This window comes from Carassius auratus, chromosome 30 (assembly GCF_003368295.1).
Source record: "Carassius auratus strain Wakin chromosome 30, ASM336829v1, whole genome shotgun sequence".
Lineage (NCBI taxonomy): Eukaryota > Metazoa > Chordata > Actinopteri > Cypriniformes > Cyprinidae > Carassius > Carassius auratus.
The window spans coordinates 8,871,805-8,898,888 of NC_039272.1; the positions used below are offsets into that span (position 1 = coordinate 8,871,805).

At 37.1% G+C, this 27,084-nt stretch overlaps 1 protein-coding gene across 3 annotated transcripts in view; it reads left to right on the forward strand.

Annotated features, from left to right (window-relative positions):
* fras1 (Fraser extracellular matrix complex subunit 1) overlaps positions 1-27,084 on the forward strand; it is a 101,550-nt gene that overhangs the window by 35,477 nt on the left and 38,989 nt on the right. For 2 of the 3 annotated variants that reach the window (XM_026211168.1, XM_026211169.1), the window contains exons 3-22: positions 1,364-1,471; positions 2,065-2,157; positions 2,604-2,763; positions 3,890-4,023; positions 4,163-4,246; positions 5,611-5,712; positions 6,690-6,881; positions 7,958-8,047; positions 8,577-8,615; positions 8,697-8,844; positions 11,820-11,966; positions 12,528-12,662; positions 17,009-17,152; positions 18,234-18,374; positions 18,989-19,129; positions 20,268-20,435; positions 23,081-23,221; positions 23,331-23,474; positions 24,882-25,037; positions 26,594-26,740. In XM_026211168.1, coding sequence (XP_026066953.1) covers positions 1,364-1,471; positions 2,065-2,157; positions 2,604-2,763; positions 3,890-4,023; positions 4,163-4,246; positions 5,611-5,712; positions 6,690-6,881; positions 7,958-8,047; positions 8,577-8,615; positions 8,697-8,844; positions 11,820-11,966; positions 12,528-12,662; positions 17,009-17,152; positions 18,234-18,374; positions 18,989-19,129; positions 20,268-20,435; positions 23,081-23,221; positions 23,331-23,474; positions 24,882-25,037; positions 26,594-26,740 — 2,614 coding nt within the window. The remainder of the gene's footprint in view (positions 1-1,363; positions 1,472-2,064; positions 2,158-2,603; positions 2,764-3,889; positions 4,024-4,162; positions 4,247-5,610; positions 5,713-6,689; positions 6,882-7,957; positions 8,048-8,576; positions 8,616-8,696; positions 8,845-11,819; positions 11,967-12,527; positions 12,663-17,008; positions 17,153-18,233; positions 18,375-18,988; positions 19,130-20,267; positions 20,436-23,080; positions 23,222-23,330; positions 23,475-24,881; positions 25,038-26,593; positions 26,741-27,084) is intronic. The other variant, XM_026211170.1, reaches the window with a different exon arrangement.

Here is a 27,084-nt window from a genome sequence, read left to right on the forward strand (position 1 = left end):
TCAAAATGGTCTCTCAGTTTGGTGCACTAGGCTACACAATCATGGGGAAGACAGCTGATCAGACAGTTGTCCAGAAGACAATCACTGACACCCTTCACAAAGAGGGTAAGCCACAAACATTCATTGCCAAAGAAGCTGGCTGTTCACAGAGTGCTGTATCCGAGCATGTTAACAGAAAGTTGAGTGGAAGGAAAAAGTTCGGAAGAAAAAGAAGCCAACCAACTGAGAGAACCGCTGCCTAATGAGGATTGTCAAGCAAAATTGATTCAAGAATTTGAGTGAACTCCACAAGAAATGCACTGTGGCTCTGGTCAAGACATCAAGAGCCACCACACACAGACGTGTCAAGGAACTTGCTGAACCACAGACAACATCAGAGGCATCTTACCTGTTAAGGAGAAGAAGAACTCGACTGTTGCCCAGTGGTCCAAATTGTATTTCATTTGGAAACCAAGGTCCTAGAGTCTGGAGGAAGGGTGGAGAAGCTCATAGCCCAAGTTGCTTGAAGTCCAGTGTTAAGTTTCCACAGTCTGTGATAATTTGGGGTGCAATGTCATCTGCTGGTGTTGGTCGATTGTGTTTTTTTAAAACCAAAGTCACTGCACACGTTTACCAAGAAATTTTGGAGCACTTTCATGCTTCCTTCTGCTGACCAGTTTTTTGAAGATACTGATTTCATTTTCCAGCAGGATTTGGCACCTACCCACACTGCCAAAAGCACCTAAAGTTGGTTAAATGATCATGGTGTTGGTGTGGATGGTGTATTGTCAAGAGGAAGATGAGAAACAAGAGACCAAACAATGCAGATGAGCTAAAAGCCACTGTCAAAGAAACCATACAACCTCAGCAGTGCAAAAAACTGATCACCTCTATGCCACGCCGAACCGAGGCAGTAATTAAAGCAAAAGGAGACCCTATCAAGTATTGAGTACATGTTCAGTAAATGAACATACTTCTCAGAAGGCCAACAATTCACTAAAGAATATTTTTTTTATTGGTCTTACGGAGCATTCTAATTTGTTGAGATAATGAATTGGTGGGTTTTTGTTAAATGTGTTAAATATAGGGATGTCTCGGGTCTCTGGTCTAATGGCCTTGTTTTTATGGTTTCGGTTTAAATTTCTAACAAATTTAATTCATGATTGTGAATGTTTATTAAGGAAATTGCTCAATTTAGGTTCATTATTTCAGCCTGGACATTGATCCCTCTGACTTGTTTTTATTTTGTCATCTCCAGATGTTACACTCTCAAGGTTTTGCTTTTTAGTTTTGTATCATTCCCAACGCAAGCTCAATAAACTGAGAGATGATGGCATTTGGTTCTGCATGGAGTTATATCTTTGTACCTTTCTTCCTGTCATAGAACAATACATCATGGAAACCAGACACCTGTCAAGACTGCATCTGCTACAATGATGTTGTAATCTGCAAACCCACTCGCTGCCAAAATCCCCAGTGTGACTTTCAGAGGGTAAGAATGAATTATTTGCTCATGGACAACTAAAACGGGGCAATAACAGGACTAAGGTGCTTGATGAATGCCTTGTTAGCTTATAGGTATGAAAGCAGACAATTAAACATTAAAGGGTTATTTCACCAAAAAAATGAAAATTAGCCTGTTATTTAATCCCCCTCAAGCCATCCTAGGCATTTATGACTTTCTTCTTTCAGAATACATTCGTCATATAAAAAATTTGCCTGGCATTTCTAAGCTCTATCATTGCAAATCAAACTTGAAAAAGCTGAACAGAAATGAAAAATGTTGCCTTGGAGAGAAATAAAAATAGGTTGCAGTTGAAGTACTAAAACTATCAATATTTATAAAAATGGCAATGCGCATAACAAAATTACTTAAAACCTAAACCAAATTTAAAATGAAAACATTTGAAAAGCTCATTAAAACTAAATAAATTAGTTTGTAGTACATAAATAATACTAAAATAACACTGGTTGCAAATGCCAATAGTTTTGATCCTGTATTATGTTTCCTTGGTCCTGAGTCATGATAAAACGTTCTCTAGGATGTTAATACATCTCTTTAAATGTCTTTGGATCTTTTCCTAGGGTGAGCGCTTGAGAATCCCAACCAACAAGTGCTGTCCGGAATGTTTCGCACAGTTGCCTGGGATCTGTCAGCATGAAGGAATGGTTTATGGGGTAAGTGACACTGCTTATGACACAACTCCAATGAAAGATGCTAAAAGCCTCATCCTGTTCCTTGGCAAATCTTCCCACTTCTGGTCAAACACCCGGTGATTGCTTCGTTTTGTGCACAAAAGCGGTTTTGTTACCATTCACTCTTCCTTGCCAGAGCAAGCTTCTTTTTTTGTCCCAGTCATCCCTGCTAAAGAGCCACTTGGTGCTCTGTTTAAGATTCTAGCAGTGTAGCTTTCAAGTCAAGTAGCATTTACTTAGGAGAGCAGGCTGTGTTGGCATTCAGGCTCAGAACAATAAGTGATCTTTGTGACATTCTGTTTGCACAAATTTAAAGATAACAGTTTTCTAATTTATTTTAAGACTTTTATTGTGTTTTGCAGTCAGCATCTCTCTTGATCCATGTCCTGAATAACCACTCTCTCTCTCTCCCCCACTCACTCACTCAGCATAACAGTCAGTGGAGTGATTCCAAATGTTCGGTGTGCACATGCTCTAATGGGAAGGTGACCTGTGGGCCACGTGCTTGTCCTCCTCTTAGTTGTGGGAAAGACCAGAGTCCTTTCATCCCAGATGGAGACTGCTGCCCTGTATGTGCTCATAATGGAGGTACAGTAAGCTGCAACTTTTTTAATGTTCAACTTCTTGTGACGGTTATTGCTTTCCTTTGCCACCGTTTCTTGTTTTCGTCAGACATTGTATTTACTTCATAGGAAAAATTTGATAATGTTTAGGAATGTATTGTCCTATAGAACACACGACATCACATGGACATCAAAATAATAATATTTTTTGGGACAAATTCACTGGGTACATTTGTTTATATCTATATTTTTAGGAATATATATTTACTTTTTTATATCTGCTTATTTGTAATTAAAGTTAATATGTTGATTTATAACACCTGAAAACAATATTAATGGTCAAAGTGAAATGAACATAAGCTACCCCTGATAAAAACTTTTTGTCTTGATTTGCTTAAGTATGTTTTCAAAATGCATGTCACTGAATTTATTGTGAACAATTCATCCATCCTTATGTTTCTTTTTGTCTTTCTTTTTTTTTTTTTTACCATTTATTTATGAGTCAAAATATAACAACAGACTTCTCTCTGGTGATGTATTTTGGACTTCTCCAGTCATGACGTCCGCTTAAACCTCAAATCTTTCTTAAAGTTTACTACAAGCTTACGATCAGATCTGCCCCCATCCAATCAAAAACCCAAGGACAGAACCAACTTCCCTTCCTAAATGTTCTTCATGTACATCATGTTACAGACGAAATTATCTGTTGGTAATTCAACAAATGTCAAAAATGTGTGTCAATTCTGTTGGCCTCAAATGGAATTGCCATCCGTTTGACCACCTCTAACAGCATTGTCTCAACCGGTGGTGTAAATTTGGGGCATGAATTTGCTCAAACAATGTCAAACTGGGTAGATACTGAAGACTTTTTGAAAACCGCTATTGATTTTGCTGTTCTTTTTGTTGTCACTAGTGGCACATATATTACAACACTTCAGCTTTTGCGTGTTGTGTTGTTTGAAGCAATCATGTGTTTGCCTCTCTTTTTTGAATGTTTTGCTGATTGCTTTTAACAGGTTTGCTTTTTCTTAGCTATATGTGTCACAAGAGGGTTTATTCTGCTTCATACTGTCAGAGACCAATGATCTGCTTTTTTCTTTTAGAGATTAGAGTACAATTTTGCAATTAAAATATTCTTTCTCACTCCATAGCCTCTTGCTCTTGGGAAGGCCGTCAGTACAGAGATGGGGTGGAATGGACATCCAGCCCCTGTACAAAGTGTCGATGCAAAAACGGTCGTGCTGAATGCCTGGTTGCAGAGTGTCAGCCGGTTACATGCAAAGCGGTCAGTAACAAGCCAAAACTGTGTTTAGATGTGCAAAACTTTCCATGCCATCTGTAAACCTTGACTAATTAACCCTGTTATTATACATATTGTTCTAGCTATTTAAAACAGCATGTCGATGTACTCATTTGATAAACAGAATGAGATTCTGGTGGTCCGGCCAGGACAGTGCTGTCCTCAATGTGAGCCGAATCCCTGCATGGAGGCTGGGAATGAGTACAAGGTAAGCCGGAAAAGAGATTAGAGGAAGGTGAAATATACACAGAAATCCCAGGACAGAGATAGATTGAGAGTGACAGATGGGACAATGCATGACTGTATTACGGAAGACCTTTTGAAGGAGGGGATCGTAAGTGTGGGTTAAAGTGTGTTCATCATTAATACTGTGGCAGATGGGCTTAGCATAAAGCCTGTCTGAGTGTGTGTGTGTGATATGCTTGTCACTCCTGCTTCTGTCATTCTTCCACACTTCATTCTTTGCCTCATATCATCTCGTGTTTCTCTCTCCATTGTTCACACACACATTACACATCATTGCCTCAAGTGACTCTTCATCCGTTTGCTCACTCTCTCTCAATTTGCAGTTTTTGTCTGCTTCATTAAAGGGAAATTTCACCCCAAAATCAAAATTCTGTCTTTAATTACATGTCGTTCCAAACCCGTAAGACCTTCATCCATCGTTGGAACACAAATTAAGATATTTTATATGAAATCTGACAGCTTTCTGACCTTCCATAGACAGCAAGGATATTACCAAAGTCAAGACACAGAAACGCAGTAAGGACATTTTTAAAATGAACCATGTGACATCAGTTGTTCAACTGTAATTTTACGAAGCTATGAGAATACGTTTTCTATGCAAAGAAAACAAAAATAATGACTTTACTCAAGAATTCTTCTTCTTGTGCCGTTGTGGAGAGGATGACGACACATGTGCATGCTTTCTTCTGCATGTGTTTTACATCAGCACGCCACACGCTTGCGTCATGATGAAACTCTCTTAAACAAATAAAGCTCCAGAGTCAATATTACTATAGACATAGCATATAAAGATGATGGTTGAATCATGCGGTTAATTCTTAAATTATTCCATTTGATCACCGCTGTCTGGAGTACGTGGTTTCATCCTTGCAGTACTGACACCTCTCTTTAGACACAAGCGTCACAAGCGTCCCCGAAATCTCTCATCAGCATGTCATTTAGGGCTGTTTCTCTGTTCACCGTGCTCTCAGCAATCACGTCCCACTCAGCGGAATTCAGCTCTTTTGATCACAGTGGATCGTGTGAAAGCAAAGCAGGGATTTAGAGAGGATAACATCCACCACTCTTTTCATCTCCTTCTAGTACTTGTCTTGTTCACTACAGCATTGGCTGAAATTGTCATTAATTTTAAATTCATTATGTGCTGTAATTTGTTCTGCTGCTGAAGCTTTGAAGAGCATTGAGATGCCATCTGAATTTTGAAATTGAATCGAGACATTGGTGGTGTAGCTTTGTTTTTTGGGGATTTTTACATGCATTTAAAATATTGATGGCAGATGTCCCCCTTTCTTAGAAGTCTTTTACTGTGTATGTGTGTGTCCTTAGCATGGTGAGCAGTGGCAGAGAGGCAGCTGTACCACCTGTGTGTGCGATCGCGGTCATTCTCGCTGTCAGACAGAGAAGTGTCCTCCTCTCCACTGTGACAAGGTCAGCAGGAATCCATTCCACCCCAACACTTCATGTAAAACACACTTTCTTGACCTTCACACTTGCAGAGAAGATCACAAAAGAGATGCTGTAGGCTAACTTACTGTTGTCATTTTCAATTGAATACAATCTCACTTTGATTCTTGAAGTTTATGCTTCTTGGGCCTATAAGTGACAGTTAGGGATCATCCAGGATTGTTTGCACCAAATATTTCGCATTTTGTCTGTTGCTCCGGGGTGTTTTTCATCTCAGTCTTTTGCTTTCATGCAAAATTCATGATCTTATGTAACTGTGCTTTAGAACAATACTCAGCAGGAACAGACATTTGGTTTTTATATCTTACCTTAATAGCGTGACTCTTTAAAGAGCATGAAATTACCTCATTAAATGAAAATGAGACTTTTATCGCTTATACCATTTATTTTATTAACTGGAGTCCATATATATGCTAAAAGTTGTCGAAATTCACTTTTAGCATTTGAACAGTTCTTCAGTCTTTTCTTATAGGCTATTATATATTTTCCTTTAAAAAAAATACAGTTTTCTACAATTCCTAAAACTTCCAAATACATCAACACACAATTTTGTGGGATTTATAAGGGAGTATTTTGGGTTATATACAAGTTAAGCTCTATTAAATGGAAGTTGTTGTTTACAACAGATTTTTTTATTTAGTTTTTTACAAACTGAGGCACAAGTAAAAATGATTGGTACATTTTTTTAAGCTGTCCTTGTTACAGTGTAATTATACTGTTAAATACTGAGTAATATTAATTAATTACATGTACTTTCTATATGGTTAGGTTTTAGCTTAGGGTTACTTGCATGCAATTATGCATAATTTATTGCTATTATAATAGTAAGTACCTGTAATGTGTCACAAGAACACCGTAAAATAAAGGGTTACCAAATGTCCTGATGTGCATTATAACAAGTGTGACATTTTATAATGTCTGCTAACGTGTGTTCTCCTCAGGGTCAGACGAAGGTCAAGCGAGCTGGACAGTGTTGTGAAGATTGTGTCTCATCAAAAGGCAGCTGCCTCTATGAGGGCATTGCCCGTTACCATGGTGATATGTGGAATGGCACCGGTTGTGAGTTCTGCATGTGTGAACGGGGTCAGGTGCTGTGCCAACGGGTCGAGTGCGCCAGATCAGAGTGCCCACGGGTATGTGTCTAAATTTTATAGGGAACACATTTCTATGCAGAGCTATCAGCAGGGACACATACTTGCTCTGCTCATTAAAAGACACAATTAACAAGCTCAGCTTGAGGGGATGCCCTATATATAATATGTTTACTATTATTAGGGCAAAATATACCAGATGAATTTGAGACCTGGGGCACATTATCTCTGTGGTCATCTGTCCTGGTTATGAATTATAACTTTATTCAATCAATATATTCTCTGCTTCTCCATTAATCATAAGGAGCTTTGAAAGGTTGAGCAATGTGGAGATTTATCACTTATTAATTATACTTTTGGCCCCAATCCAGAATTGCCACTATAAAGGTTATTCTGTAGAGAGGAAACTCTGACTTAAAAGTTTTGAAGCCCTGTGAATTTCACTACTTTGAAGTTTAAAAGAGTAGTACACAAGTTTGAACAGAAACCTATCAGGTCTTAAATGTTACAAACATTCTGGAGCAAAAAACTATTATGCATGCTCTAAAAAGTGGTAACGCAATTATTTTTAAATATTTCTACTTCAACCTCATGTCAGTCTGTATACTATTATATATATATATATATATATATATATATATATATATATATATATATATATATATATATATATATATATATATAATTATTATTTTTCAGTGCAGTGGTTTTTAGGTCCTGCATTAATTAAAATAAGATCTGATGTTCATTGAAGTCATAGTAATAGAGTGTGTCATTAAACAACAAACAAATACAACAAATGCTTCTATATCTTTTTGAAAACATTGATCAAACCCTCTTTCCCATCTTTAGTTCCGTATTTCACTGACATTTTCTGATTCGCCTGTAAAACTACCATGGCTTTGGTGATCTAACACAGTGTTACAAAGAAACAACTAAAGATTCTCTCATGAATGTAAATGACTATTGATAGCGGCCCCCTATAAAGAACCTCAGAGGTAGAATTGGAAATGTGATGTAATTAGAGATTTGTGGCTCTGTGTCAGACGGCTAATCATTCCCCTGTGGGTGTTTTCATGCTGAAATTAAATGAACTAAAATTTCACACCTTGTGCCAGGGAGAAAAACTGGTCCATTTGCCTGGGAAATGCTGCCCAGAGTGTAAGATTACAACCAGTTCCTGTACATATTCACAGCCAGACCAGAAGGTACGAAGCTCATGTTTTATATCCATGTTTACAAATGAAATACATATGCTACCATACAAATGTTTGGGGTCGGTAAGATATTTTGAAAGAAAAAAAATTAAAACCAGTATTATTGTGAAATATTTGTAAAATTTGAAATAACTGTTTTCTATTTTATATATTTTACAATTTGTCATGTCAAAGCTGAATTTTTAACATCATTACTCTTTATTGTCACATGATAATTAAGGAATCATTCTAAATTGTTGATTTGGTGCTCAGGAATCATTACTATCATATTTTTTTGCAGGATTCTTTAATGAAGAGAAAGTTCAAAAGAAAATAATTTTTTTTTTGTACCACTATAAATGCATTAATGTCACGTTTTATCAGTTGAGTGTCATTGCCGAATAAATGTAGTAATTTCTCTCTCTCTCTCTTAAAAACTAAATAAATAAATACTAACCCCAAATGCTAATATGCAAGAAGCTTTTGATATCAGTGAAGAGAAAATCAAGCAAATCATTACCAGCTAACTTTGTCTATTTAGGGGAAGAAAGTCACCATCAAGAGCTTTAGACGCCTCAATGTAAGTAAACATAAGCGTGTGGTTTGCAAATTGAAACAATACTATTATATAACAGATTTTTTTGTCATATTTGTGTCTCAGAATCTAGAGAGTGTCAGAGAAGGGCTGTGTCGTGAGTGTCAGTGTCAAGAGGGTCATGTGACCTGTTACCAGCATTCCTGCCCCACCTGTCCATTGGGGACCCTAGCTATACCTCACCCTGAACAGTGCTGTCCGGACTGCAATCCAGGTGAGATCTGCGTCTGTGTTGGTGTTCACTTCCCAAGCAGCAATTATGTATGAAGCTGCAATAGTTAATTACCACGCTCTCTTGTGAATATGCTCCGATATAATCAGTGAAATTGGGGTTATACTTTGATTTATTTACTTCAAAAGAACATTATTCGATTCCCAGTTTAAAAGCATTTCTTTATGTGATGAAAAAAACACTTCTGAATTGTTCTGAAATTATTTCTTTATCAGCCCTCCAAGGAACAATTTCTCAACCATAAGACAAAACATAGTTGATCTGGGTGGTAGAGAGATGAGAGCTATAGTATTAGATTATATTCTGGTTAGATAACATGGTTATTAATATTAAGCTCTGCGGCACCCATGACACTCGGATCTGATCTATATACTAAATTTCCCCGGTGACTTCAAAAGATGCTACAGGAAGGAACATACATCTTCCTCTCTCTCTCTTTCTCTTAGGAAAGACCATAGAGAGAAAGAAAACAGAATGTGTTTGTGTTTACATTTTGGTTTTCTATAGATCTGAAGAGACAGGGGAAATTGTTTGGACGTTTATATGTGCGTGGGTTGACCGTTTGGCATCTCGGTGTTTATGCTTATGAGATTATGCTAATGTATCCTCTAAACGCAGCAGTCAAAAAGTATTTTTTCTCTTACACTTTGGACAGGAAACGGCTACCCTGTTTACAAAAAAAAAAAAAAACATACTTTTCCCTTCTATATTTATCATAAGCACTATTAAGCACATATGGAAGTAGAGCTTGCTTGGTGATAGCGCTTGTTAGCTGGCTGATGTCCAGATTTTATCAATGAGACAAAGGCAGTGTATATGCATTCACAGTCACATAACCATTTGTTACTTGACTGCCTGTTGTGAGGAACAGAAGGAACCCAGCGTCAGTGTTTTATCAGAGAGACTGTCTGAGACATAATGACTTGCAGTGTTACTGTGAGAAACACTGCGATTCGGAGGGATTTACTAGCTGGTGACCATATCATAATACATTTACACTCAAAACAAGTAGATTTTTCAAATCGATGGAAAGTCTCAAAGGTCATTCTGGGAAAAAATGCTTACTTCAACTGGAAAATGGAGAGTAGGATAGTTTTTCACCCAGACTTATTGATTCACACACCAGGGTATTTAATTAAAAGTGATTTATGAGGGAATGTCCGAAAATAATAAAGACTAAGAGCTTTCATTTTCTGCCTCTGGATATGAGTCTGGCCTTGTGGTTGCAGTCCGGTCCAAAAATTGAGAATGACTATCAAATAATTGCCAATGCACCTTTAATGTTCTGCATTGCCCTATTTCCATGTCTCTTGCTCTGGCCTCATGGATGGAGCACGAAACCTGCAACCCAAAGTCCTTAGCAAGGGATTTATCAGCTCATTAGAGACTGTGTAATTAATTCTTGTGCCAAGTAATGGTGTCAAAGAGAATTATAGTTAGAGGCTCAGGTTTCTTTTGGACCATGTGGAGAAGTTATGAATGGTTTATTAGTACACTGAAGATTTGGTGGTTGACTAGAAGAAATTACCTTGATGTCATACAACTGGCAACTGCACTTTAAGCATTATATGATGTAATAGTATTTGTTAATATTAAAAGAAAATATGTGACCCTGGACCACAAAACCAATCTTCCCAAGTCACTGGGGTATATTTGAAGCAATAGACAAAAATCAATCTATCACGAAAAAAATTCCTCGTATGTGTAAACATACCTGGCAATAAAGCTCATTCTGATTATGAAAAAAACATTGTATGGGTCAAAATGGCTGATTTTTCTTTTATGAGAAAAATCATTAGGATATTAAGTAAAGATCATGTTCCATGAAAATATTTTGTTAATTTCCCACCATAAATATATCAAAATGTAATATTTGATTAGTAATATCCATTGCTAAGAATTCATTTGGACAAATTCAAAGGCGATTTTCTCAGTATTTAGAGTTTTTTTTTTTTGCACCCTCAGATTCCAGATTTTTAAATAGTTGCATCTCGGGCCAAATATTGTCAGATCCTAATAAACCATACATCAATGGAAAGCTTATCTATTCAACTTTCAGATGATGGATATCTCAATTTTCAAAACTTTTACACTTTAGATCTTTAGTGGTTCAGATTCACATATATATGGTTTAGAGTGAATAAAATCAGGTACGCTACCGTTCAAATAATTTTGAGTCTTGAAGACATTTATAAGGTTACAAAGTATTTCAAATTCAAAGGCATGCTGTTCTTTGGAACTTTTCATCAAACACTCCCAAAACAATGGATCACTTTCCAAAAAATATTAGGAAGTACAAGAAATGCTTTTAATGTCAATATTAGAAGAAATTCAGCATTGAAATACCATGAATAAAGTACATTTTTAAATATATATTAAAGGTATTTAAAGATTTGCACAATAACACTATTTCTAATATATATTTTGATCAAATGAATGCAGCCTTGGCAAATATAAAATACCTAAATTAAATGTATTTTTAGAAATCTTACAGATTCGAAACTTTTTGACTTTTTGAACGTGTATATGGTTTAGTGAAGAACTATGTTTAGATTAATTTCCACACTATCCACAAGCCTAACTTAAATGTAAGTATTTTAATTAGTTGGACGTGTGACAGGTTTTGAGTACCTGTAATTGCTTAAATAGCCCTTTGACAATAATCATGTTATATTGGCTATGATTAAGAACAGCTTTTCTTAATTTAAAAAAATACCCAAAGCATTCACAGTAAATGGTACTTTAATGGTTGTTCTTTAATAGGTAATAGGTTTAATAGGTTAGCCTTAGGAAAATGCAAATGTACTGTCACAGCCGCCAACTGGTTCTATTTTATTAGAGCAGAGGTGATAATGATAAAAGAAGTCTGTAAACAATTCTAATTTGAATGTGTGTTTGTAAAGCAGCTTTATGTGTCATCTGAGGAGTTTGACTGTGTTTCGTGTGTGTGTCTGTAGCAGTGCAGTGTCACAAGGACTGTTTGACATGCTCTGGCACACCAGATCACTGTGACAGCTGTCAGGACCCTTCCGCCCTGTTGATGAATGGACGCTGTCTGCAGTCATGTCCTGAAGGATTTTTTGCTCAGGGCAAAGTTTGTGCAGGTATAAACATACTTTTTTAAAAAAAAATTATTGTGTTTTACTTTTATAGACCACGCTGCTTTTGTTGCACGAATTGCTTTTCTCCTCTTCATCTCACTTACTTTTTTACTTGATCCTCCTCCTCCTTCTATTTTCCATCCAACATTCACACACGTCTGGCCTAAACATATTTTTACCCTATGATATTTTAAAATCCTCAAAACGCCCTCTGCTTTGGGTGACTTCCATAAAAAGCTAATCCTATAGCTTTGTTGGTTTGTGTGTGCGCGTGTGTGTGTGATTACTGTATGTGGATGTGCATGTACATGTACATGAGTCATGTTTGTCACAGTAATTTCAACAAGTCAAAACACAGACCGGATCCTACACTGGAATTTCCCCCCACTTTGGAGGGCTATAGCATCATTTGAAAAAATCTTTAAAAGCTGCTTTACTAATTCTCTCACACAGAATCTCCATTAATGTATCGGGACTTTGTACCCAGCTATCACATAGTTATTTGATATCGCAGCAACGAATTGTATGGCCCAACCCTCATCACCCTTCTCTTTCTCTTGCCAGCTTGCCAGCCGTCATGTGCCACCTGTGAGAATGACTTTGAATGCACAGCATGTGGTGGGTCCTTTCTCCTTAGTGGCAGGCAATGTGTGAGCACCTGTGAGAGAGGTCTGTTCCTGGACCACACACGCTGTCTCAGTAAGTCAACTGCAGTTTACATTTCATTCACTTTTATTGTCTAGACTTTCTGTGGTACTGTTTACTTTTGCTGTACTTTTATGGCTTTCTTAGCAGCTTTAAAGGAAGTGTATATATATTGCATCTCAGCAGGTAGCTCTTGAGGAAAGATGGCAGTAAAACTGTAACAAAACAGTACTTATTCGTTTGTTGAGCTATCGTAGAAATGTTGCCCAAAAATCATGTCTTAAATTATATCAATATATTATATTTAAACATATCTATATAAATGAAAAATGTACACATATATTTTATTTAAATAGATATTAAGTTGAATGATAATTGTATATTTAATATATGCATCTGTATTAAATATATACAATACTATTATTTGTTTTAATTTATATAATGTGTGTAAAAATATATATATTTACAGCCTTTTGGAAGTGACTGTGATTTGGTACATTTTGTATTCAGCAAGAATGTATACAATTGATCAAATTCGAAGTAAAGGCATTTAGAATGTTATTCTATTTCAAATAATTGCTGTGAACAGTTGTCCAAGTTCACTTTATTCAAAATGTTTCAAATGTAATCATTAAAAGAATTCTGAAAAGTCATGGTTTCCACACTTCATTAAGCTGCACAACTGTTTTCAAATGTTTCTTGAGTAACAAATCAGCATAATAGAATGATTTTCTGACCATTCTTAAGGCGGTCGCACACCGGACGAGAAGCGCCGCGTCGCGCCACATGTAGGACAACTCAAGGTATCGCACACCGGATGCGCACATTCTATATGCGTGAGCTCAATTTCGCAGCAAGATGGGAGAGTTTTAACTTCATCTATTATTATTATTTTAAATATATGATTTTAATTGATAAAAGCTGAGTTTTGAACGTTAATTAATGAAAAGAATCTGTGTTATTATAATAAGTCTGTTATTGTTTTGTTGTATCCGTTGTCTAGGCAACTGTGCAGCTGAAAACGTAACCAAACACTTTGTAATGTTTTATTTGAATGAAACAAGTGTACTGTATTTTAATTTCAGTTTCGGTTTATAACATCTGGGTTTTTTAATATAAAACTATGCAGATGGCGCTCTGTGGCGCGGCAGAAATTTGAACAGCGTTCTGAGTCGTAGCTGGGCGCCGCGGACGGACGCCGAATGGCGCCACTGGTGTGTGTTCACCCATAGAGAATAATGTGTTTGAATTTTAAAGACGTGGCGCGACGCGGCGCGCACTGCGCTTCTCGTCCAGTGTGCGACCCCCTTTAAGCAATGGCTGCTGAAAATTCAGCTATGCTATCAAACCAATAAACTACATTTTAAACAGGTTGAAATAGAAAATAATATCTTATATTGTAATGATAGCAAAAGGACCCAGTTTATATATTTAGATGTGGAATTCCTATTGTACAACATTTTGTGTCATGTTAGCTCTTAAAGGTCGATTTCTTCTTCGTTATTAAAGCCAGATGGAGCTTTACTGCATCTGCAAGTGCATTCACTCCTTGCATAAGGATCAACATCAAGACATGGGTACCTGATCTTGTCAGGCTACCTGACTATAGCAATCCAATCTGGAGGGAATCATGCATTAGTGACCTGTTAACTGGTCTGTGACTGGGACCACTAGACTGTACAGCAATTACCCGTCCCCACTCTCATTCAATTTCACACTTTAATAAGCCTCTCCCATGGATTGGACTACATTGTTCTACAAGTGACAAGATGGAGAAGAAATATCCAGCTTAGGTTGAGCCCATTATAGTGGATTTAGCCAGAATGAGTCTTACTGAGTAATTGAATGTGGAAGATTTTTATTGTGGCCAAGCGATAACGATTCATTCTCTTGTTTCAATCTCTGAGTTAATTAGCTGAGCTAAAAAATGAGGAAATCTTAGAGGAAGCCCTTCATCTTTTGTTCTCTTTTTTGTCTCTCTTTGTCTGTGCCTTTCTCCTTTTCTCTTTTACATTTTAAATTATGTTATAATAGAGTTAAACATTTTTTTAAATCTCATGTTACATATGAGGTTTGCTTTTTTTTAAACAAATTACTAAAAGACCTTACCAAACACTTCTTACATGCCACAACTTAAAGAGTTGTGCTGACAGACATGGCCAAGTGTTCTGTCATTAATTCTTTCTAGCATGCAAAGCTTTTCCAAATCCATTGAACACAGTTACCTACATCTCTTGTCCACACTTTGTTGTTGGCTGTCAAAATGTTTGGCCCCGTTCCAGCTTCTCAGGGTTCTGGGCCAGTTTGGTGCCAGTGTGTCTGAGTCTGTGGAGAGGTGCCATGTAGAACCGTGAATGTTTCACATGGGGCGCTGTGCCCAGATTTGTAGTTTAATCCTGAGCACTAGATTCCCACAAAGAATAAGAGAAGGTGTCTCATGATGTTATTGCTGCACAACATAATTAGAGACGGTTTTCACAGATTCCGTGGCATTTGTAACAATTTAAAATCATTGATTATTCATAAGGTAAAAAACCACAGTGCTTGTACATAAATCTGAAAGACATTTTGACATAAGGCATAATTAATTGCATGTAAAATAAAACATTAGATATGAAGTAAGTGGTTCTTACTAAGGAAAGTATCAGTATTTTATTTTTAAGCACTACATTTTAATGTGAAATTTATCCCTCACCATTTTTGGTCTGGACATGAATGACACCAACTGTGTGGTTTTATAAGAGGTATGATGTTACTTTTTATGTTTTAAATGTTGAAAACAATTGTGCCAATGAATAGTTTTTATGGAAACTGGAAACTTTTTACAGCTTTTTCAGCATTTAAGCTTTCAACAGCATTTATTTAAAATGTGTAACTTGTTGGAGGTACATCTAGAGACCAGATTATCAGAGTGACTTGGTGGACTACGCAACAGCATAGCACCTTAAAATGTTACTCCACCACAAAATGAAAATGTTGCCATTAATCACTTACAGCCATGTCGTTCCAAACCCACAAAAGCTTAGTTCATCTTCGGAACACAATTTAAGATATTTTGGATGAAAACCGGGAGGTTTGTGACTGTCCCATTGACTTCCAAGTAAATTACACTGTAAAGGTCCAGAAAAGTAGACATCTTCATAATAATCCATCTTCCATCAGTGGTTCAACCGTAATGTTATGAAGCGACGAGAATACTATTTGTACACAAAGAAAAAAAAAATAACGACTTTATTCAACAATTTGTCTACTCTGTGTCTCTCTGCATCATTGTAGTGCCATTTTGGAGAATATCCGCTGAACGCAAGCAGATACACTCAACACAAATATCAACAACACATATACGCTTTGTTCAAATCAAAGTGTAAATACACGTAGAAAACATATCCTTATGTCACAGCTGACCCAGCATAGCATACACAGTTTGAGTTCAGCGGGTGTTCAAAATGATGCAGAGAGACAGAGAAAATATTGAATGAAGTCATTATTTCTGTTTTCGCGTACAAAAAGTATTCTTCTATCCTTTCATACAGTTGAAAATTAGGATTAATATTATTTGCGAGCACCCTCACAATTTTCCGAAGCACCCTCAATGATTTGGTTCCGAAACCAGGCCTGCCAGAAGGTGATTTTGAATAAATGCTTAGCTTTCTCTCTCTCTCTCTCTCTCTCCGTCTGAAATAGAGATGGTAGATTGATGAGATTTTAAGGCTTGTGTGATATATTTATGTGGAGCAGTTCAGTAAATTTGCTAAAGGGAGATTGAGTTAGTGCCCTGGCCCCTGACTATTCAAATTTAGGTCACTTATTTTACAAAGCAAATATCTTGAACTTAACCCATGTGGGAAAAACTAAGAGAAAACCCTCCTTCCAATATTTACCCAAAGCCCAATCAAGCTTCCCAAATATTGGAAATATACGACAAGCCAGTGAAAAAAAAAAAAAAAAAGATTCGGCCTAAAGATAGATTTATTGGCAAAGGATGTAATTGGTGTTTAGAAATCAGTAGGCCTTTGGATATAGTCGTACCATCTTACCAAGGGTTGATTATAAAATAAGTTTATTCTTTGTGGAGATGCATTTGTGTTATTTGTGTCACTATGTGTTTTAATGCACATATTCAACATTGCATCTTATGTACAGTATGTGATTCTGTATTTGTCATTCAGAACGTGAGACATTCCTTTATATATGCAAATGTGTTCTGCCTCAGACCTCAGAAAGGTCATCTTTTGTTCTTTTCTGACTGGCTTGTTTTCCCTCGCAGTCAAAGTAAATTCCCTTTAATTCCTCACAGAAAAGCCACAACACAGCACTAGAACATAACGTAATCTTGTAATTCTGCCTAATGCTGTTTGTTTATTAGATTTTGAATATGTTATTGATTTCTTCCTCTTTAGGTTGCCATGACTCCTGTTCATCTTGTCAGGGGGCGGGGCCTCAGGATTGTTTGACATGCTCAGACCCCTCCAAATTACTGAAGGATGGATTCTGTGTTTTGGATTGTGGTCCAGGCTTTTATGCTAATCAAGGCAGCTGTTATGGTATGACTGGCAGAACTGACATCTAATTACTCTGTGTGGTTTGTTTTAATTAAAGCATTTTGATGAAACAGATTTGCTGTACACTGCACTATGTTTTGCCCAGATTTCATCCAGATTTGCAGTCTGAAGGTGTCATCTCTAGTCGCCAAACTTCAGACCCAGTCTTCAGATTTTTAGCTGCTGGAGTTGATAGATTTCACATTGCCTAGTGTATGATTCACACATATTTTGTTTTTAAGCTTGATACTCCATCCAGTCGGAGCATATCAAGCATTGAACTCATCCTGCTTTTATTTGTCACACGTCTCCTATAAATGCATATGTTTCTGCATGTGTTTGTTGTGTTAGCAAAATTATGATACCATTTTTATTTTTTATTTTTATCTGTTCATAGTTGTGCAGTGTATTCTAGCCTTACAGTGCACAAAATCATTTGAATTCGTTTTTTTTTATTATTATTATTTGAATATAAATAGGAAATATTTAGATTTTGTATTGAATGGATGTAGCATTTACTACTCAGATTTTCATGGCATTTATATGGCCTTATTCGTTGTCTTATCACTGTTGATGATAATATCTTGCCATGAAGACACAAAAGCCTGCTTCAGAAATGTCACCTCGAATACATTTACGCTTCACCTTGACAACCCTACAGCAAATGCAGAATGACAGTCTAAATGTGTATTTTACAGAGAAAGATCAAGCTTGTCTGAGAGAACTGTGGGAGAACATATGAGAGAACTGTGTTGAGTTTTTGGGTTTCTGGCTATGGGTAAAAATAGCTAATGGTTTGAGCAACGAAACAGAGTGGGCTTCAAATCCTGTTTCGACTGCACTGATTGGAGTGTTTTGAAGCTGCTACCACCGATCTGGACGAACTCACAGAGACTGTAACGTTTCTGTGAGGATATATGCATTCCTGCCAGGACTTATTTAACATTCAACAATGATAAGCCACGTTTAAAGCGATCATTTTGATTGTGATATTTTAGTCATGAGGTTGCACTAGTTCTTTAATCCAAATGTTAGGTGTCTTCTTTATGTATCAGTTGATGCAAATTTTTATATCCTGTTGTAGCTTGTGACCCTTCCTGTGCAACCTGTCATCCTGACAACCCCAGCTGCATGAGCTGCCCCCCTGAACATGCACTGCATCAGGGGAAATGTGTACCACAATGTCCACCACAGTATTACAAGAATGACCACGGCCGTTGCCAAGGTGAAGAGTTTTCTTGCACACATTTAATATTTTGTTCAACACGTCCATGTAGGTTTACTGGCAAACACAAGCTCATAAATCTCTTTTCCTAGCCAACTGAAAAACCATTCTTTCTGAAACCCATTTTCTTTGCCAGAGATGATTCTTTGGAATGTTTCCCTGTCATTTGGAGTCAGTCCCTTGAAATGTCTTACCTACGTTTTCAGAGGAAAACCACATGGGTTAGAAAATTGTCATGTCTGGATATCAGTTTGATGCATGATTTTGAGTTTAAAATGTGATATTAATACAGTCAAGCCTAATCCTGTGGTGTACAGTCAATTTGCATAACATTTTTTGGCAAGCAATTTTCTACCTAACCAGCTAATAAGAAAGTCCATACATTATGTTAGCTATTGCTGATTGCAGTTGAGAGGACATTCAGAAGTGGCAAATCGACCATAATACCAGAATTTGACATGTGCTAAAGTACTCTAGCAAGACAAGTTACATTTTTGCTAAACAAGTTTGATGAAATTGGCCCTGAAAGGTTATAAGTTACAAGAAGTCCTGGTTAGTTATGCTTGTTCTCGTCTCATGGGATTTCTATTACTATGCCTATGCTATTCTTCCAGCCTGCCACAGTTCGTGTGCATCCTGCTCAGGGCCAGCTGTGTCTCACTGCACCTCCTGCTCAAAGTCTCTCATCCTGAACCAAGGCCAGTGTGTGGAGTCCTGCGGAGAGGGCCTGTTCTCCAGAGGGGGACACTGTCACAGTACGACTACGTTTCTAAAACTCTGATATTCCTCCACTGTTACATAATTATGTGGTGAAAACTGGGTCATGATAAAAGAGAATCGATCAAAGATGAGCTGTCCAAAAGTGTTCTTGTGTAATACTAAGCAAAGATTTGGTTCGACCACTCACTAAATGATGCAATGCATCATTAAAAATGGATTTTAAATTTGGTCAGAATTTTAAAGAGATCCAAAACTAAATGGAGGGACAAGTTGCTTATAGTTGAAGATAGACCTATAGATCGATCTTTACATGTATGTTACATTGTAAGGTAGTGTGGAATGTGAGGATTTTTGTTCAGTAGGTTATCAGTTACCTGTGTCAGTTAAGTGTAATGGGTCCCCTGCCCCGGTATGTCAATCAGTACTGCATTGCGGGTGAGTGTGTATGTGTACTGAATACAGATGACCTACTCTGACTCTGTGTAGAGATTCAACCTATTTGTTCACAGAAGTGTGTGTGTGTGTCGTATATAGACTGGATGCATATAGATAAATATCTACACTGAAGTGAGTTGGTAGGGATTAGGAAAAATATACACTACCCTTTGAAGAAATTGATAATTTTATTCATAAAAACACATTTATTGTTTGTGTGTGTGTGTGATGTATAGGGTTGCAAAAAAAAATATTTCAAACAAAGGCTGTACTTCAAACTTTTCTTAAAGAATAAAAAAGTGGATAAAAAAAACTACCATTGATTCTACAATTAAAAATCTTACTGATGCCAAACTTTTGGTAGTCTACTAAAATGTTTCGTAAAAGTAGGGTTAGGTTTATGGCTTGGGGGGACTGAAATGTCATTAACTTTGTTAAAAAACAATAGTCAATGTAAAATTTCCCACCATGATAGAAAATCATAAGTGTGTGGATGTAGCTTGTGGTCCCCTTGCAAAAGCAGCTTTAATGTCTAAACTATCTAACTATAATTATGAGGTATACAATTAAATGTCTAAAGTTTAGGTTTATTCTAAAACAATTTTATGGAGCATAAATTAAGGTCGGTGATAATCAAAGAGACATTCCCTTTTTGATACAGTGCTGTGTGCAGCTTTCATGTGTGCATGAACTTTGCTTTTTTTAAACTCTTTTCAGCATGTTTCCTTCTCTTTTCAGGGTGTCATTCATTGTGTAGGGTCTGTGTGGGTCCGGACTCCTCAGACTGCATACAGTGTGTCAAACAGGAAGAGGTCCTGCTGCCTAAAAATGGACATGTCTCTCACGGGTCCTGTATGTCTGCCTGCAGGCCACAGCATTACCTTGACGCAGATCGGACCTGCAGAGGTGAGCAAACAAGACATATTCTTATATTTCTCACTGATGATGAAGACACATATGCTCATTCTCAGTAGCTCCCTGATTGTGAAGTGATGGCAAGATAAACGCTGGAAAAAAGAATGTGCATGTCGTTGTGTTGAGTGACGCACTGCAGGTTGTTTGCACTAGTTATTCCCAATGTCTTAATCCTCGATGACTGAAGAGCTGCAGTTACCTCCAGATACACCAGAGCTGTTGTACAGGATTTTAAACACCCTGTGGAGAACTCTGTTCATTTTTTAATTTAAATCCTGACCAAATCCTGCCAAAAATAAAAGAGCTGATCTTTTGTAAAATAGTGCGGTTGTGAGCCGTCATACACAAACCCAGAAATGTATTACATTAAAACAGTATGACAACATCTGCTCGTGGTATATTCCTCAAGGACTGCAGGTTTTCTGTAGTACCTCCAACACCTCACCCCAACAGCACTGAATAAAATTTACAGTTGCTTTTACGGTCACGTTGTATGGTTTCTGAATTTTACACAGTGAATCAGTTCTGTATTTATGGCGTTCCCACATGCTGAGAGCTTCACAGTGGTGTCAGATATGGTGTATAAAACTTTTATTTGTCAGAATATGATCAGTTTCATTCTGCGTTTACACCTAAAATAGCTCACAATGAAATGTTGTATTAAATCAAATTATTTGGTAACAGTATACAATAGGGTTCTGTTGGTTAATGTCATCATGATGCATATCATGTAACCAGTTAAATGTTAAAATCTCTTCATAAAAATACTGTTAATTTAAAAATAATATTTGTTAAAAAAATATCTTAATATACGCGTGTACAAACTAATATTAACCTACATCAGGAAATGCTTTATAATTATTGGTCCTTTTTATAACACACCATATAGAATGCATTAACCAGTTAAATCCTATTGTAAAGTGTTACCAAATCAATAATAATAATAGAAAATGCATTATTGTTTTAATTGACTTAGAAGCACATCACTGAAGGGGGTGAGAATGTGGCCAGTGGGCTGTTCATTCAATGGGTCCACTGTCATGAAGCTCGCTGCTATAATAATGACAAGTGCCTCTTTCTTCAATGGAGACCTTTGTGTTGAGCCAGCATGCTCAGACAAAATGTTGAGCTTCCTCAGGGCTACTTGTCTGGAGTGTGTGTGTGTGTGTGTGTGTGTGTGTGTGGATGTGTTGATGGATCAGATATCCTGCAGAGGAAATTCCAATCTGTAAATCCCTCTAAAGTCAGTCTCTCTGTTGGACTCTGTATGTTTGTGTGTTAGTCTTACTCAATAGGGAGACAATATTTAGATTGGAACGTGACTATTGTGTGATATCAAGAGCCAATTGAAATAATTTCAATTATTACTTATATTTTGTGGGCAACCATTAATACATTTACTAATAACAGTCATTATTGCATTCTCAAATGCTTTACAAAGAGCCTACTTGGTTAAAGGTTAGAGTTGGAGACTTTTTGTTTTAAGGCTGTTGCATAGATAACTAGGAAAATCGAAGTAAATATGCAATGGTTTTTTGTACATGTGTGGTTAACTAATGACATTTAAGTGTGGTTCTGAGTGTCCAAAAGAATCCCAATACCTTTTAGGCCTGTTTTAACAAACAGTACAGTAGCCTCTCACACTCAGCGTTTAAAAATCGATTAAAAGTACATTAAAGAATTCATCCCATCACTGTGAACCCTCAAAACTCATTCCCAATATCCTGGCTTCATTTCAAAACACACCCCATGGCTTGAAATGTCATTTAAAAGAAAAATGATCAATATTTGAGGCCTTTAGGCATATTTATTGTGCGTCTCTGAATTGCATTAAAAGAAAGCTTAGCCCTGCTTCCCCTTTCACTGGGTAGAATACAGATTGCCTGGTTTAGTATTTAGCACACCCACTATTTTTTTTCTTTGGGGAATGTACTGAATTACCTTTTGTTCTGATTGACAATGAAACCTGGCTGAACAGATAAATCATTTAAAGAGGAGCAGATGATTTGGGTCGTAGTGGTGGATGGCTGTTGACACCTGTGTTCTGAGGGCTTTACTCCGAATCGAGGAGATTCTCAAGAGCCTCTGCATCTTTGTATTTTCCAGTGATTATGTATGTTTGTGTGTGTGTGTTGTCTGCATGTGTCTGCCAAATGTCTCTCACATTTAATCTGGGAGAGTAGTGGAGACGAGTCCAGACTTCACACCCGTGACAGGCTTTCTGTTTGGAGCCCACTGCTTTCATTCAGCTGTGTGCACATGGATCAGCTTTCCGCCTTTTTAGAGCAAATGCATTTTTGTCTAAATATACGAACTAAAGGCAGACTGGACATCATTTCTACAAAACTGTTGTCCTGAGCCCCCCGAGATGAGGTCCGCTCTCTGATCCTCCTCGTACATGTGGAGTGCTCAGCTTTGAAAGTTTAGTTTTTACATTTATTTAAACTTTTATTAAACCTTTCACATTTTAAAACTAGGATGCAATTATTTGATTACAAAACAGCAAAGAGTTATGAAGTATTACAGTTTATATTATATTATATGATATTATATTATATTATATTATCTGGTACAATGTTTGAGTTTGTGTACAAGACTTTGACTAATATCACTTTCTTTCTCGTTTTCTCTCTCAGAATGTCACGTCTCATGTTCAGGCTGCACCGGTGGAAGTTTCCAGAATTGTACTTCCTGTATACGGCCCAGTGTCCTTCATCAAGGGCAGTGTCTCGATAAATGTCCCTATGGTTTCCATGTTCAGGACCATACTTGCCAAGGTGTTTTTGGGTGTTATTCAGTTCTGTTCCGAAGGCTGTGTCCTTGTGGATTAGTACAATTAAGTAGATTATTTTATGAATGTAATGTAGTTCATTTGTCTCCCTTCAGCCTGTCATCCATCATGTAAGACATGTACGGGCCCGTCTCAGGCTGACTGTTCTGCTTGTCCAGCCCACGCCAGTCTCCATAACGGCTACTGCCGAACCAGCTGCCCTGAGGGCCAGTACCTGAATGCTGTGGGCTACTGCATTGGTGAGTGAAAATCAGTCTTTCATCACCAAAACATTCTTAAAAGGCTTTCAGGCGACACCTTTGATCTTAAGTCAAAACACCAGCTTGGGTTTAAGGTGTCAAATGGGCATTTTGCCTTCAGGGGAGGATTTGGTGTTCAATGGGCAAGTCAGCCATTGTTGTTAATGCCAAGAGTACGTAAATGAGGAAATATGTTAATTCTGTTGTTGAATGTGCTTGGAGCTTTATTTATGAATCTAGCTAATTCTGTTATCCAGTTATTTGGGTATTAATAAAATGTGGCTGAAGTACCAGTCTGTGTTTGGGTCCAGATTAAACCATTAACTAACAATAAACTCCTAATGTGCTGCTTATTAATAGTTAGTAAAGTAGTTGTTAAGTTTAGGTGCTGGGTAGGATTAGAGTTATAGAATGTGATCATGCAGAATATGTGCTTTATAAATACTAATTAACAGCCAATATGTTATTAATAGGCATGGTAATAATCAACTAGTTCATATTGAAAATTGGTCCCTATACTAAACTGTTATCCATTTTTCCTCATGAAACCTATTTATGCATATGTTACCACTCTTTTAGAAAGTACGGGCCATTTAAAATCATTCTGCGTGCTGCCTAACATGAAACTTTTCTAAAACTGGTGTAAACTTGTATTTTGATGTCTTGTTGGCATGTAATGATTTATGTGACAGTGAAAGGCTCCTAAAGGCAAGCTTGAGGACTGAAATATATTGAAATGGTTAAGGTTAGATGTTCTGTAAATATGTCCTTGCAGGTGTAAAGTGCTAGGATTTCAGAACTTTGACACTGAAATCTCAAAATATATGCAGTTTATCTGAAAAACATGAAATATCCACAGACAATAATTATCAGGACTTGTTATTGTCCAGCATGTTGAAATATACAGTATGTTTACTTTGTTGGAACATTTAAAAGAAGCTTATTCTCTTTTTCACAATTTCTCAGAGCTCCTTTTTTATCATGTGCCGATGGTTTCAGCAGCATTTTTTACTGTACTGCTTTGCCTCAGAAACATTTCACAGACCTCCTTTTTTGTTTAGATCTTGTTATATGAGTAAATAAAGCATGAACTATATGTATAATTCAAATAATCTGTACTGATGCCTCTTGCCTGAGAAATGAGCCAGCGAGGATTTTCAGTGGTTGATATGCATCTCTTTATTATCAGCGCCCTCAGCGTGTCCATGGCAATGAAGCCAGTCTGCTCTCACAGCTGATAAGGAGTCAGAGAGGATATACAAAGAACACAGTGTTTACTTTTACACCTTTAGAACATTTTGAAGATAAGAATCTGATAAGATCTTTTATCCTCCATTTCCTCACTTCAGTTCAGAACGTTCTTATGGATATGCATAATAATGTAGGCTCACCGTCTGTTTGTTTCAGAGTGTGAGGAGGGATGCCAGCGGTGTGTAGCAGACCTGCAGTCTGGTTTTGGCACTGTGTGTTTGTGGTGTAAGGTTCCCAGGATGCTGTTGCTGGGAGATCACTGTGTATCACAGTGCCCACCCAAATACTACCAGTGGCACGGAGCTTGCAAAAGTAAGTAAAAAAGAAAAAGTGAATTCAGAGCAAAAAAATCCAATGTAGTCCCATAACCAGGCTACACATGATCCACTGCATTATTATGCAGAACAATCAAGTGATAACACACATCAAATTTGTAACTATGAAATATTACTTATTCTAGTGTCCCTTATATACAGTATAGGAATTTATTTTGTGTCCTAATTATAGTGTGCAACAAATGTGATTTGCAATGATTTTGTGAGATAAAGCAATAGCAATATTTGATGCTGCAAACTGCAAGATTAATGCATGAAGTCGGATTTAATTATGTTTAAGTAACAAATTAAGAATTCACATGTTCACTTGACATCTAAAACATGTTTATGAATAAATAATGAGAGCAATGGAGCTATGCTGTCCTGTGTTTACACAACTCCCCCTGCTCGCGTTTTTTCTCAGATTGCCTAATTATATATAGTCATAAATTAATTTGAAAAGTAGGCCTTCTGAGCAAACAGTAAATTGTATGGTTGCAATCTGATTTGGATTAACTGACTGTATGTAGCGGGAAATACGTTCAAGTGCAACCCTAATCTGCATCACATGATGATAATTCATCACATCTTTCAATGTCATCTAACTGTCTTCCTCTGAGAAAACATGTGCTGCTTTATTTCTAGCATTGAGATTCATTATGTAGATTGAGCATCATCAGTCACACACACAGCGTCTAATCTCAGTGCCAGCATCCTCTTTATACACTGCTTTGTCATTCTACATGATCTCTCAATGTTATATAGCCGGAGCCTCTGTTTTCATAACCCTGATGCAATTACCTGTGATGCTTTGAGAGTGGCTCCTTTGCTGACAGTGTAGATGAGACGGTGCATTTGTTTTTATTAGGGAGTGTGATGTAGTGCTTGGCTTTAATGCAGAATCTTTTAAGATGCTGAGGTGATCTATAAACTGTTATGACCTTCTTTAATTGCTTGAAGGGAGTGTACGCAAAAGTGTTTTTTACGCGATTGTTTGCATATAACACTCTATGTGCATTAAAGACAGAAGACCATCAATGGAATTTACTTGCACTTAGCACTGCCAAATGTCTTTGGCCTGTTTGAAGGTGATATGTCAAGTTGACAGCAGACTAAAAATCATATGTGAATGGAAATTTCTGGGTACAAGTTGGATGTCAACAGTATTCCTTTCAAGTCTTCTGTCTTTATAATACTGTCATGAAACTTAAATGTCCTTGGCAACAGCACTGATTAAAATGTCAAAATGAATAGAAGTTGCTCTATTTTTCAAGCTTCAATGGTTTTAATAACCTTTATCTGCTAAAACCTGAGTCCTGTCTGAATCAATCGTGTGAATCTTTTATACAAATCAAATACAACAGCCGTTCACAGTGTATATATAGTACACCTTAAAATTATATAGTATTTAATTAAGGTGTAAATGAAGCCTTACTTATCATATTTCCAAAGTTGAGAAACATTTGACATAATTATCTTATTCTCATTATCATAATTCTTATTGTTCTTATTATCTGGTCATCATTCTTGCTGTCTTGTGCCCGTGTTCTCCAGAATGTCACACTTCTTGTGAGGAGTGCAGTGGGGGTGGTCCTCACTCCTGTACTTCCTGTTTGGCCCCTGAGGTTCTGGCCCCATCAGGTCTCTGCAGCCCTCATTGCCCAACTGGATATTACACAGATGAAAACAGGGTGTGCCAAAGTAAGTACACATTTACTTAAAGGTGTCATGAACTGAGAAAGCAAAATTCCCTTGATTTTTAGACATATAAGAGGACAATGTACTATACTATATTGGATCCAACAGTAATGTCGCAACACACAACTGTGAGTAACTGTTTTTATAATGTGGTTACTATTGCTTTGACAGGTATTACATATAGTTTAATATGTACTGAGTATTTATGCATTTTTACCTAAATCTCAGCAGTGTCCATCTGTGAAGGATGTAGGCTGTCAAACATACACAGCTGTCAGCCAATCATAGCCATGGGCATTTATTTCCAAATCTACAATCCGCCGTGTCTATTCATACAGAGCGTTCTG